This window comes from Halichoerus grypus, chromosome 7, assembly GCF_964656455.1.
Source record: "Halichoerus grypus chromosome 7, mHalGry1.hap1.1, whole genome shotgun sequence".
NCBI classification, from domain to species: Eukaryota; Metazoa; Chordata; class Mammalia; order Carnivora; family Phocidae; genus Halichoerus; species Halichoerus grypus.
Genome location: NC_135718.1, coordinates 111,154,737 through 111,169,320, shown reverse-complemented (window position 1 = coordinate 111,169,320; position 14,584 = coordinate 111,154,737). Strand labels below are relative to the sequence as shown.

Sequence of the window (14,584 nt, the reverse complement as noted above, 5' to 3'; positions counted from 1 at the left end):
TCCTAATAACAAATTCCACCGGCCCCCAAAAGAGGCACTCGGGGAGATGAGGGGAAATTAAAGAACAGCATTGTTGGACCCTGTGTGCCTCTAATTAAATAATGCCATACCCAGCCTCCTCTTCCTGGCTGAATCAGCCATGTGATTGGTGTTCTCATGGACACAGTTTCCTTGGAGATTTGTAACAATGTCCCTGGTACCAAGCCAATGGAGGTACTCAGCCCATGACTAGCATTTAATCAAGGTCATGGGAAGTTATATCAGGCCACGGGGGATAGAAAACTAGAAGAGGTAAATAAAATGCACGGAAAACTGTCTAATGCTTTTAAAATGTGTTTCCTTGACTTCGTTTATAGATCATTCAACACATAAAGACAAGCGCATGCCAAATAGTTTTCCGACAACATCTCACTTAATGCTCAGAACCCTGCAAGGTAAACATTATCATTACTCTCTTTCTCAGAGGACTAACCTGAGACGAAAAGAGGTCCAATAACTTGGCAAGATTTAGCCCAAGTCCACTGACCTAAGCCCCCACCGCACATGATTGCTTATGGTCTGGAAGCACGAGGCCAGTTGAAAGAATCATGCTTTGTGTAGAAAGCAGTAGAAGCAGCTCTCCCCATTGCCGTTGCAGCGTTTCAGGCTGCCCTGTTTACTGCCCGGTCTGGAGGTTTTTGGAGAGGGTGCCTAATAGCTTGTGGACCAAATGCTTCTAGACGATGAGAGAAACGGCCTTTGGAACTACATCTTCTGTTCTTGCAACTTTTATTGTTTGATTTTTAAAAAATTTTTTAAATTACGACTCTGACCTCCCACGTGTAGACAGAGAAGAGGGTCCAGAATTTTGAGCCGGTGTTACCTGGACTTCATCCCCCGTGATCATTTCCCACGAGCCATAGTGTCCCTTCTCCTGCCGGAAGAACTGTACAGCTTCTAGAAACGCTTGGGCTTCGAACGTCGTCTGCTTCATGTAATCTAAGAGACAGAGGCAAGGGCATTTAGCAGAGAAGAATACTTCTACATTTGACCATGGCTCTTCAGGGGACCTAATATGACCTGAATGTTACAAGGGAGAGAATTATGAGACACAGAAAAATTAAGCAGGTGCCGAATTCAAAGTTCATGTGCAGATGTGAATTACACTCCTTGCTCCCCATAGCAGCGGATTCATTCTGTCCATTCCTGGGCAGACTGGCTAGGACGAGAAGCAGATGAACCCCCCTTTATCTTTATGCCTCCAATCATAGCACCTCACTACGTAGACCATTTCTTCACAGGGCTTTGTGTAGCCATGGAATATCCCCCCCCCGCCCCCCTTCCCTGAACAAAACTCTGATTTCTTTGTGGCTTGATAACAACTTTCTGTCAAAAGGACATCAATATAATATGCTGATTTATGCAAACAAAGGATGACAATGGCCAACAACTATATAGCAAGATACTGTTCTTCTGAGCATGTTACATATTTCACTGAAACCTCACAAGAACCTTTGAGGTGTTATTATCATCTTGATTATATAGATGCTCCAGAAGCCCAGAAAGATTAATTAATTGCCTGAGGTCATACAGCTCGTAAGTGTGTGAACTCAGGCAGTCTGATCCAGTCAGACGACACTACACTGTTCCAGCACCATGCTACACTACCTCACGTATTAGTTTTCCGGGTTTGCCCTTCCAAACAGATTAGATTTTATTTTTTTATTATTTTATTTTATTTAAAATAATTAATTAACATATAGTGTGTTATTAGTTTCAGAGGTAGAGTTCAGGGATTCATCAGTCATATAACACCCAGGGCTCATCACATCATGTGCCCTCCTTAATGCCCATCACCCAGTGACCCCATTCCCCCACTCCCCTTCCCTCCAGCAACCCTCAGATTGTTTCCTATCGTCTCTTACAGTGTGTCTCCCTCTCTGATTTAATCTTATTTTATTTTTCCCTTCCTTCCCTTATAATCCTCTGTTTTGTCTCTTAATTTCCACATATGAGTGAAATCATATAATTCTTTCTCTGGTTGACTTATTTAGCTTAGCATAATACCCTGTAGTTCAAGCCATATCTTTGCAAATGGTAAGATTTCTTTTGTTTTTTGATGGCTGAGTAATATTCCATTGTATATATACACCACATCTTTATCCATTCATCTGTTGAAGGACATCTGGGCTCTTTCCATAGCCAAACATATTAGATTTTAAAAGGTGCTATGTCTGAGAGGAGATATTTAATGGCAGGATTTTAAGTGTGGTTGGGGCAGCAAGGGCTCAATAGCCTTCCCAGAATTCCACAAATCACAGCGTGCATACAAATGTCTTCATTTCTGCTATGAACTGAGTATTTGTGTCCCCCAGAATTCATATGTATGATAATACATACTAATCCCCAGTATGATAATATTTGGAGATAGAGCCTTTGGGAGGTATTCAGGTCAGGGAGGTATGATAGGATTACTGCCCTTCTCATGATGGAATTAGTGCCCTTATAAGAAGAGAGCTCTTCCCCCCCACTTCTCTCTCTCTCACCAGACACTGGACCTGCCAGTGCTTTGATCTTAAACTTCCAAGACCGTGATATTTTTGTTACAGCAGCCCAAACTGACCAAGGCAATTTTCAACGCACAAAGCTAGCTCTTGGAGGATACAATGATTACAAAATTATAATAATCTTTTCAGGGAAATGAATCATAGAAATAATCTAATCTAACAATAAAGAAATCAAATCTTAGAAAGGGGAAATAAGGCTAAATGAAGTGATTGAAAGCACCAAGTCTCTTGTCTCCTGCTTCTCCTCCTATAGGACACGAAGTTCTCTTGCTAATAGCATATGATCTGTATTTATAGGGCAAATTAGATTAGCCAGTTGAAGGCCGCTGATTCAGTGGGGACCTTCAGAGCTTTAGACAATGGGATTACTCAGTCAAGGAATGAGTGGTTGATAAGGGGGACTGGGCAGAACTGAAAAAGGATCAATCTGCTCCAGAAGGTGACAATCAATAGGCTCTAGATGACTCTTTTAAGATTGGTTTCGGAGGTCATAACCCTCAGGAACCTGGAAAAGTGAAAATACAATACATTTCAAGGCATAGCCTCTATAGAGTTCAAGCAACATTCTTCACGGTGAGGATACCACAAAGCCCTGAATCTCCACCTTCAAAAATGTGGAACCGTAACTGACATTTCTAATACTGACATAGAGATCTGCTCAAGATCTAAATCAGAAAAAGAGCATGCCTGAGAATCAAGTTTTTAAATTGAAGTATTTTCTTCCTTGTTATTTTTTCTGGCTTGGCAAATGATTTAGTGTTTAATCTTAGAGGTTTGGAAAACACAAATTAAAGTCTTGGTATAAAATTGACAGCAAGGGGGCTGAGATATGGGGCTCAGTACACTGGGAGGGACTTTACCAACAGAGATGGAAACTGTAATTATACATTGAGATTCAAGATTGACTCATGTGCTCTTATTTTTAACAGCTGTTTTCATTTCCAACCTAAGGAAACAAAGAGATGGAAGAAAATGTGGTACTTGGATGGAGTGAGAACTGCCAGACCCGCGAGCCTGGGAATAAGGTTTTAAATTCTTCATGTCCTTACAAAAAGCATAAATTTACTTATTTCTTCCCCCACTAACCTCAGTAACTGGAGGAGGTATTTGAAATCCTACTCATACCTTCCATAATTATATCAAAGCAAACTATGGCAGCCCCCCTATGTGTGTTTCCAAAATCTTTGAAAAAAAAACAGAAGAAATGGGATTTGGAGACAATGATGTGGGAGTCAGAGAGAAGTCCAAGAGGAGAAAGAAGAGCTGGAATGCAGTAGTGGCGGATGAGACACCTTAATCTAGGCAGAAAAGAAAAGGGTTAGTAATCAGATGAACCACACAGGAAATTACAGTAATTGAACATCAGCAAGAAAGCCTAAAAGAATGAGGGCAGGGATCTAAATTCTCAACTCTCTATCATTAGGATGGATTTAAACTGGATTTTTTTTTTTTTTTTTTTTTTAAGATTTTATTTACTTATTTGTCAGAGAGAGAGAGCACGAGCAGAGGGAGAAGCAGGCTTCCTGCTGAGCAGGGAGCCCGATGCGGGACTCCATCCTGGGACTCCAGGATCATGACCTGAGCCGAAGGCAGTCGTTTAACCAACTGAGCCACCCAGGCGCCCCTTTAAACTGGATTTTAACTATTCCTTTTCCACAGGGGAAAAAAGGATCTAATCTACTGATTCATCATCAGATTTTTCAGGTTATAAACTGATCAAGTAAATTAACGTCTACAAACCTTTTAGAACAGTATCTGCCATATTAAATCCACTTTATGGATATTAATTTTTATGATTGTAAGCCAAGCTCAACAGCATCTGCCAGATCATTAGGGAAATAAAGAACAAAGGTTTGCTTTGTAAAAGATAGAACTGTATTGTAATGGTAATATGACCTTCATTTCTTCTAAGTTGTCTGTAGAGGCGTTGCTGAACTCAGCCAGAACGTACAGGCGTTTAAGAAAAACCGGATTATCAGTATTTGATCAACTTCCTGCCATAGATCTCATGAGAACAAATTCCAGGATCACAATCACTTGCTCTCCTGCCAACAAGCAGCTGAGAGTTTAGTCCAGTAGTCCCCAGAATCAACAAAGGCTTTTGGTTGTTAAGCCTTCTTGTAGGTCGACTTAGAAAAATGGCAGGTTATCAGCTCCAACTGTACTTTCCCAACATGTTATCATTATGAGGATGCTCAAGGAGACAGATGTGCTGGAGAGAACAGCGTTAAATCCAGATCCCTCATTTGGTGGATAAGGAAACTGAAAGAAAAAAATGGTTAATTTCTTGGCTGAAGGTCACACAGCTGGTTAGAATCAGAGCCAAGAGTTGAAAAAGTAGCTCTGGCATGTCAGGAGTGGCCTTGGCATTCTTGCTTACTTAAATCATAGACTATGGGAGCTGAAAGTGGTCTTAAAGGTCACCTACCCTGAGCTCTCACTCCATGCTGGAAGCCTGCAGAATCCCAGACGCTCATCTGGCCTTAGCTTGATTATTTCCAGTGACAGAAAGCTCACAATTTATGAAGTAGTCACGGAACTGCTCTAATTATTTGAAAACTTTTCCTTTTATTGAGCCAAAATCTGTTTCCATGAACTCTCATTAATCTCATTTCTGCTTTTCAGAGCAAAATAGACAAGTTTACTCCTCTTCTATATGGTAACTCTAAAAAAAATAGCTGAATATCTTTGTTTTCCTTCAACCATTCTTTAAACAATATAGTTTTGGGGATCTTTTAAATTTAGCCCTCTTTTTTCCTTCCTTCCCTTAGTAACCAACTCCATTTAATCAATATCTTTCTTAGATTTGGCCCTTACACTGAATCCAACCCACTGAGTATTTTATACTTGTGCAAATTATGTAAAGTAAAAAGATAACTTTCCTTTTTCTGGTCCCTAACTTTTTTCTTTTTTTTTTTAACACAAACACATTACACCATTGACTCATACTTTTCTTACAGGCAAATAAAAATCCCTCCAACTTTTTCATATAAAACCCTTGTCAATTTAATCCTTTCCTAACCTGTACTTACACTTTTGATTTTGAAGTACAGGTTTTAACGCTACCCCTAATAAATTACAAGTTACTGTGATCAACTCAGTGCCCCAGAGCCAGCCAAAATCATTTTAAAATTATAATTCTGTTTCCAAACTCCCTTTCACCTCTGTATCATTAAAAAATTTGGTGGGCTTGCCTTCTCTTGTTTCTATCCAACTCACCGATTGAAACATTCATCAGATCGGGGGCAATTCTAAACATTTTAGAAGACATGGGAGACACATCTTGGCCATTCATTCGACAATCACATCCTCAGGACCTTAGTCTCTCCCTATTTCTCATCTGTGCAGTTGCATGGAAAACTCATAGTTGGGAGACATGATTAAGGATTCTGCAAGGAAAAGAAAGCTTCTCTGGGCCCCTTGGGGGAACAGTTATCCAGGGGGTCAGCTTTTGTTTTTTTCTACTTGCACAGATTTACAGCATGTCTGAGTCAACTGAAACGCCAAAGCTCCAAGGCCTATGCAGTCATTCTGGATTTTCACTCTGGCTGCTGTGTTGGGACCCCCTGACTCAGGCTGGGTTTGGAAGCTGTGTTGTTATTTTATTTTATCGGTTCAGTGCGCCAAGCCATGTTAGCTGATCCGCCTGGTGATTTGCAAAAGTTATGTAACAGCATTACTCACTACACTGCTATGGGGCTCATCTCAGTAATGTATACTTCTAAATTGTCTTCAGCTTCAGGTCATAGGTCGTCTTTCCTGGGAGAGCTGCAACAAGGCTGTCTGCCCTAGTTTCTTCTCTACAGCAAAGGAGAAGCAGCATGAAAGTAACCAATGTTTGTTGAATACCGTCAGTGTAACCATGAACCGCGTAAGATATTTACACACACTATCTCATAAACCCTTCCAGCAATCCCATTAGGTAGGAATTAGTATTCCCACTTTATGGCTGACAAAGAAACTGACTTCAGAAAGGCTAAACAATTTGTTTAAGCTAATAGGTGGTCAAGTCAGGCCTACTTACTTCCAAAGTCCTGTTATAACACTCCATGGTTTAATATTTTAAAACTTTTTATTCTGAGGTAATTGTAGGTTCACATGTTCTTATAAGAAATAATGGAGGAAGGATGGTTTGGCTGGGTGATGGACATTGGGGAGGGTTATGTACTATGGTGAGTGCTGTGAATTGTGTAAGACTGATGAATCACAGACCTGTAGCCCTGCAACAAATAATACATTATATGTTAATAAAAAAATTAAAAAAAAAAGAAATAATAGAGAGGTGGGGCGCCTGGGTGGTGCAGTCGGTTAATCGTCTGACCAGTCTGACATGTATGCACATGTTCATGTGTGTATGTTTGCACCTGTGTGTGTGTGTGTGTATGTGTCGTGGTTTAATTTTTTTAAAAAGATTTTATTAATTTATTTGACAGAGAGAGAGACAGTAAGAGAGAGAACACAAGCAGGGGGAGTGGGAGAGGGAGAAGCAGGCTCCCCGCCAAGCAGGGAGCCCGATGTGGGACTCGATACCAGGACCCTGGGATCAGGTGGCTCAGTCGGTTTGACTCAAGTCATGATCTCAGGGTCCTGGGATCGAACCCTGTGTAAGGCTGCCTGCTCAGTGGGGAGTTTGCTTCTCCCTCTCTCTGTCCTTCCCCCTATGCACGCTCGCTCTCTCTCTCTCTCAAATAAAAAAAAAAAAAAAAAGAATCATCTAGTCCAAACCACTCATTGAGTAAGTGAGCAGACTCAGGGCCAGACAGAATGTGACATTATTAAAAACAAAAGAAAACTCCTCACTGGAATTAAAAATGAATGGAGTCCATTTTCATGAAATGGTAATAAAAGTTTTGATTTTGTTTAAAAAATTTATTTAGGGCGCCTGGGTGGCTCAGTCAGTTAGGCGTCTGCCTTCGACTCAGATCATGATCCCAGGGTCCTGCGATCAACTCCTGCATTGGGCTCTCTGCTCAGCAGGGAGCCTGCTTCTCTCTCTCCCTCTGCCTGCCGCTCTGCCTGCTTGTGATCTCTCTCTGTAAGTAGATAAAATCTTTGAAAAAAAATTTATTCATAACCAACTTAAGCAAATATTTATTGCCATATTATAAATGATAACTCTTATGAGCACTAGCCCCAGGATTATTTAGAAGTCCCTGAATTGTATTTTGTAAACTTCTAGACTAAAATATTCATCTACTGACTAAATCTTATTTGTGTTAGTGGATACAGACCTACCAAGAAGAGAAGAAGAATAAGCCAAGAAAAAAAGTGCAGTCCATGGAGATCCAGGGACCTGAGGATGAGTTACAATGGTGTTGCTCTGGGTGAAAATATGAAGATGTGAGACTCACTCAGAGGATATGAAGGGCTTCTCAAATGGATGGAAGAAAGGTGTTCTAGTGAAGATATTGTTTTGATAGAAATTTTTAACCATATAGAAAAGGGCTGCATGCCTCATTCAAAAGTAGTGCATCTCATGAATTCTTGACTTGTCAATAAATATTAAAAGACTGTTTGTCAACAGACAAAAGGAAGTGGTGATTACTAGAACAAGTGAAGACAGACTAACCCATTTCCTTCACACAGACATACTAGATTGGCAGATTAGAAGGCTGTTGGAGACATCCTGTATCTAGATTTTAGCAAGGCAATTATTAAAGTTTTACATGCTTTTGACTGACACACGGAAGAAATTTAGATTGGTTGATAATGCAAATAAACATAACTGAATAAACAACCTCAATGATGGATGCTGGCTAAAAGGCTGACATCCTAGAGGAAAATCTCTAAGGTCCTGCCCTTAACACATTCTCAATTATCTAAAAAAGGTAAGATGGATAACCCCAGGGTTTCACTTAACTGTGAGCCCAGTGTACGTTGAGTGACGCGATACAGTTGTACACAAAGCTGGTGAGGGTGGGCCGTGGGAATGTGGAACAGGACAAGGACAGTCACAGATGGATTCTGAGATCCGCTCCTAGGAAATTACCATCACACACTTCTAGTTCCTTAAAAGGAAGTGCTCCGTCTGGGCTGAGTTGCCTTATAGGAGGTGTACAGATTTGCTCAAATCCCTCTATTATGCGCTCTCATGACATCATGTGCCTCCTCACCATAGCACTTATAAGAATTATAATTTCAGAGTTATTAGTGTAATCATTTGAAATATGCCTTTCCCCAAGAGCGTAAGTTCCAAGAGGACAGGGAACTATAGTTTGTGTTCACAACCGTATCCTCAATCCCTACCTGAGTGCCTGGCACATAAGAAAGAAAGAGAGAGAGAAAAAGAGAGGTGGGTGGGGGAAGGAGGAGAAGGAGAGAGTGAGGGAGACAGAGGGATCGAGGGAGGGGTGCCTGGGTGGCTCAGTCATTAAGGTTTGCCTTTGGCTCAGGTCATGATCCCAGGGTCCTGGGATAGAGACCCACATCGGGCTCCCTGCTCTGCAGGAAGCCTGCTTCTCCATTTCCCACTCCCCCTGCTTGTGTCCCCTCTCCCGCTGTCTCTCTTTCTGTCAAATAAATAAATAAAATCTTTTTTTTAAAAAAAAAAAAAAGAGGGATTGAGGGAGGGAAGGGATTTAAACACTTCGGGGGTAGGGCACTAGATTAAATTTCCTTTAAAAAAAATATTTATTTATTTCAGAGAGAGAGAGAGCGTGCCCAAACCCATGCTTGGGGTGGTGTGGGGGGGAGGGGTAGGGGCAGTGAGAGAGGGAGAGACAGTCTTAAGCAGACTCCACGCCAAGCACTCAGGTGGAGCCTGAGGTGGGTCTTGGTTTCAAGACCCTGAGATCACGACATGAGCCAAAACCAAGAGCCGGACACTTAACCAACTGCACCACCCAGGTGCCCCTAGATTAAATCTCCTTTTAAAGTTCTATCTCAACCAAGATTTCTTTTTTTTTTTTTCTAAAGATTTTATTTATTTGAGAGAGAGAGCATGAGAGGGAGGAGGGTCAGAGGGAGAAGCAGACTCCCTACTGAGCAGGGAGCCCGATGCGGGACTCGATCCCGGGACTCCAGGATCATGACCTGAGCCGAAGGCAGTCGCTTAACCAACTGAGCCACCCAGGCGCCCTCAACCAAGATTTCTTGGTTGCAGATAAAACCCAAGTGTTGCAAATGAATCAGATTCTCTCTTAATGAGTCTCTTTCTTACTCTTGTAAAGAGGTACTGAAGGAAATTGACCTACTTACTCCAATGCTTCTCAGACTTTGGTGAGCATCAGAATCACCTGGAGGGTTTGCTAAAACAGATTGCTGAGCTTCAGCCCCCAGAATTTTCAGATTCAGTAAGGTATAGGGTGAGGTCCAAGAATTTGCATTTCTAATAAGCTCCCAGGTGATGCTGATGCTCTAGGTCCAGGGGCACACCTTGAGAACCATTCCTCTACCCAACATAAGGGGAGCGATTCTCAAACATCAGAATCACCTATGTGTTTGTTAAACATGCAATTCTTCATCTTGCCCCAGAGATTCCAGTCCAGCAGGTCTGGGGCTGGGCCCAGGAACCTGCATTTAAAAAGCTGTTCAGGTAATTCTCTTGCAAGGAGTTTACAGGCTAGATTTTGAGAAAGAAACAAATTGCATAGAAGAAAGAGATACAGTAGAAGACCGTAACTCTTGAATGCCTAGGGTCTCGATAAACTTGTTCCCACCTTATCAGGTTAGGAAAAGTCCTCTCTGCCGACTGCTCACCCACTTAACACAAATGAACCCTTGTACTTAAAGTGATGCATAAAAACAGTACTATGATGAATCTCTACCAAAGGGTATGTGGGTAAGGAAATACTTCGGGCAGGTTCATATGGACATCATTTCAAACAATTAGAATTCTATCCACTGAGGGCAACCCCCATTTGCTTCAGAAACAAGCATTGTCTGGACATAAATCTTCAGTTGTGACCCCAGTTGAATCTCATTTTCTCTTCTTTGGTACTCAGTGGATATATGGACTATATCTTCTGTGTGGCAGCCTTCTTTTCTTTAGCATAAATGATCCCATTTCCTTTAAGTTTTTTTCAAAGCCTTAAACAAATAAAGATGACCCCCACTCCTATCTCTTCCAAAAAGTAAGGATGGTGTCATCAAAATGCTGATAAGGGAGGGGAGAATATTTGCTTCTTTCTGAATACCATGAAGATACTCTGTTGTCCCGAAGCTGTGTTCATTGAACATGCTTTCCATGGGCCGAAAGAGTTCATCAGTCACTCTCTGTGCCTTAGATACCTGGGCAGAGTGAGGCCAGGAGAACAACAAGGCAATCAATTATTTCCTCTCTGCCCAGGACAACTCTCTATGTCTCTATATGGGGGAGACTCATATTCTTTTTTTTTTTAGATTTATTTGTGAGAGAGAGAGAGAGAGCACAAACAGGGGGAGTGGCAGGCAGAGGGAGAAGCAGGCTCTCCGCTGAACAGGGAGCCCCATGCGGGACTCGATCCCAGGACCCTGAGATCATGACCTGAGTCAAAGGCAGACGCTTCACCTACTGAGCCACCCAGGCGTCCTGGGAGATTCATATTCATATTCATGTCTCCCAATATCCTAATGACCATTTGTGGAGATAGCACTGAAATGACCTCAGCAGGAAAAAAATAATCACACCTCAAAACCAAAGCAAAACAAATGAAAACGATCTAATTTCCTCTTGAAAATGTGAATTTTAGGAGGAGTTCACTCTGTAGTGTTTGCAGGCAGTCGCGGTAGTGTGCACACTTGGATCGTCTTCCAGCTCAGACCACAGACACTGGGTCATGTGCCTCCCAGTGTCACTGTGGGGAGTCGTGGGGCTTACTCCCTGCAGGCAAAACTTGACCGCACAAGCTGGGCACAATTTAAAGCAAGCTTGAGTTTCCAAATAAATAGGGAAGATGCTCCTCTCGCCACAGACTTGTCCTTCATTTTTGATGACACTTTCTCTTACTCCCAGAAATGACTGTTTACCCAGGGGTCTTGTTATAATTCATCACTGCTGCACACAAAAACATCAGGGAGATTCTTCCTGACTGAGTCTATGGATGACCTTTGTCTTGTGAGCTCAAAACACCTTGCCTAGTCTTACCCACATGCATGGGAGCACACTTTCTACAAGTAAGGCACACAGTGGAAGGACTTGGCCAGGTTCACGTTCGAGAACAAATCACTGGGGTTAACTGGCTGCACTTTATCATATCCTCCTCTGACACACCCACAGAGTGTAGCACCATCCGCTGATGTTATCTGGGGATTTTCCACTCATCACCATTACTGATGAGTAATAATAGCATCCACCTTGCACTTGTCAGAAGTTTTTACAGTTTACATGTCATTTGGGTCTCATAGCAACCTCATGAGACAGGTAAGCCAGATGTAATCATTCCTAGGTAGAAAATGGAAAAACTCCAAATCAAAGAAGTTGGAGTCATTACCCAAGGTCATTTAAATACACAACTCATTTTATTGGGTCATCAAAGGAGAACAAAAATAACAAGCAGGAATAAATTTCATACAGACTCAAACTTCAAAAAGGACCTAACGTTATTTAAAACAGCTACCGACAGCAGAAGTTGTAGCCACTTTTGTCTAGGATAAAATATCTGTTTCCTTATTTGTAACCTTTCCCCAAACACCTAAAAAATTAAACTGACCCATGCTCCATTACCTCCCTAAGAAGTCGGGATGGCAGCCATAGTTGGAGGGGCAGTATACAACTTAGTCCTCAGGTTCTTAGGGACAAGATCATTTTTTTAAAACTGGGAACTTTAGCAGTCGGGTACCAATAGAAATAGTGTCTACACTCCTGACCTATTACAAGAAAGGGCAGTGCTGCTAACAGAGTTCTTTCTTTTTTATTTATTTATTTATTTATTTATTTATTTATTTTTAAAGATTTTATTTATTTATTTGAGACAGAGAGAATGAGAGAGAGAGCACATGAGAAGGGGGAGGGTCAGAGGGAGAAGCAGGCTCCCTGCCGAGCAGGGAGCCCGATGCGGGACTCGATCCAGGGACTCCAGGATCATGACCTGAGCCGAAGGCAGTCGCTTAACCAACTGAGCCACCCAGGCGCCCCAGAGTTCTTTTTAATTTCTGGGTTAACAGAGCCCACAGTATGTACCAGTTTTGCATAATTCCTTTAAACCAAAGATACTTGGAAAGCATCTTGCTATTGGGGTGGTCGAAAGCCTATAACTGCATTAGCATACATTGTCTCACAAGGGATCCTTTGAAAGTGGCTTTATAGGTAAACAGGAGATTTTACTGTGAAAACTCTAAGCGTTCACAATTATTTTCAGTAAAGTCCAAGGAGCATCTTGTTTAGTAACTTGACTAATGACAAATTTAATCAAAACATGGTAGGATTACTGAATGGAATATTATGCAGTCACTAAAATAACAATTATGATGACTCATATGCATCATGGAAAAGTAGTTTAAAGATCATTTTAATTGCAAAAACAAAATTATAAAATTGCACATATATCCTGATTAAGCAATGTGAATATTCACCCATATGACTGAAAGGGAATGCATAAGAAATAAAAAGTGAGCCATGGGCGATTTTTGTATTTGTGCCTCAAACTTTATGAAGTGTTATACTTACCCTTAGGAAGATCTGTGCTGATCTAATGACTTTTTATTTTTTTTTATTTTTATTTTTTTAAGATTTTATTTATTTATTCATGAGAGACAGAGAGAGAGAGAGAGGCAGAGGGAGAAGCAGGCTCCCAAGGAGCAGGGAGCCTGATGCGGGACTCGATCCCAGGACCCTGGGATCATGACCTGAGCCGAAGGCAGACGCTTAACCATCTGAGCCACCCAGGCGCCTGACTTTTTATTTTTTTAATACCAGTCCTCTCATGACCATGAGCAATATTTGTCTTTCCAAAGTCCAAATGGTTCTGTGGCAGTTCACCTCTTAGAACCTCAGAGAACTCTTGTGAGCCCTGGCAACTGTCGAATCATGGCACATGCTATGGTCCAGACATACAGGGTCCATACTGAGGGGTTTGTAAAGTAAATTAACTGAAGAATTAGTTCATTCTTCTTTTCCTCTCCTTAAAGGTTTTGCTTAGTGTGGTTTACTCAGAATAGGTCTCCAGTGCCTCCTTCAAGTGTTTTCTCTTCATAAATGGAGGGAAAACCCTTACATCCTGGAGCCCTTTCAGGCTTGCCACAAATGTCCTTTAAAATATTATTACTATCCCTGGGGCACCTGGGTGGCTCAGTCGTTAAGCATCTGCCTTCGGCTCGGGTTGTGATCCCAGGGTCCTGGGATCGAGCCCCGTGTGTTGGGCTCCCTGCTCAGCGGGAAGCCTGCTTCTCCCTCTCCCTCTCCCCCTGCTTGTGTTCCCTCTCTTGCTATCTCTATCTGTCAAATAAATAAATAAATAAAATCTTTTAAAAAATAAAATATTATTACTATCCCCTGCTTGCCATGAAAATAGAGCAAGATCGTGGGATGACACAGTGTGACATGCATTAGAAGCTGGAGGTTCATCTGTGACACAACTGAATGAACTTGTGTCCCCTTACATACAATGTCTTCAAGGATAAGGACTGTCATATTCATCACTGTATCCCAAGGCCATACCAGTGCCTGGTACCAAATGTTCTTTTGAACAGACCAACAAACAAAGGAATAAATGGCTCAATGATACAGAGGCAACATGAAAGCGTAGAGACAACAATCTGGTGGGAATCAAAACTGGGTGTCACTTTGACTCTGGGACTGGAGGTAAATTCCTTTGCTTCTCTGGGCCTACTTTATCACATTTGAAATAAGAGGCTGTCAGTTCTCCTTTTTCAGCTGCGAAATAGTGTGATTTTGCAATAAACTGCAAATACAGTTAGTCCACCAACATTTGGGTAGTGCTCTCCATGACAGAGTTCTAACCTGGGGATAGAAAGGTCCAGCTGCAGGACCACTTTATCCTTTGCTTCCCGCTAAACCTTTCTCTCTCTCAAATATGCAGCTTTCTCTGGGCTGCAGGAAAAAATCAACATGACTACTAGATGTATTAAATTACATATGTGGTGTACAGGGTGTTTACTAA

The 14,584-nt window shown here is 41.7% G+C and overlaps 1 protein-coding gene across 1 annotated transcript in view; it reads right to left on the bottom strand.

Moving 5' to 3' along the window:
- The window catches only part of NIBAN1 (niban apoptosis regulator 1), a 153,173-nt gene that overhangs the window by 29,031 nt on the left and 109,558 nt on the right, over positions 1–14,584 (bottom strand). Inside the window, exon 6 of the mRNA XM_078078053.1 lies at positions 863–978. Coding sequence (XP_077934179.1) covers positions 863–978 — 116 coding nt within the window. The remainder of the gene's footprint in view (positions 1–862; positions 979–14,584) is intronic.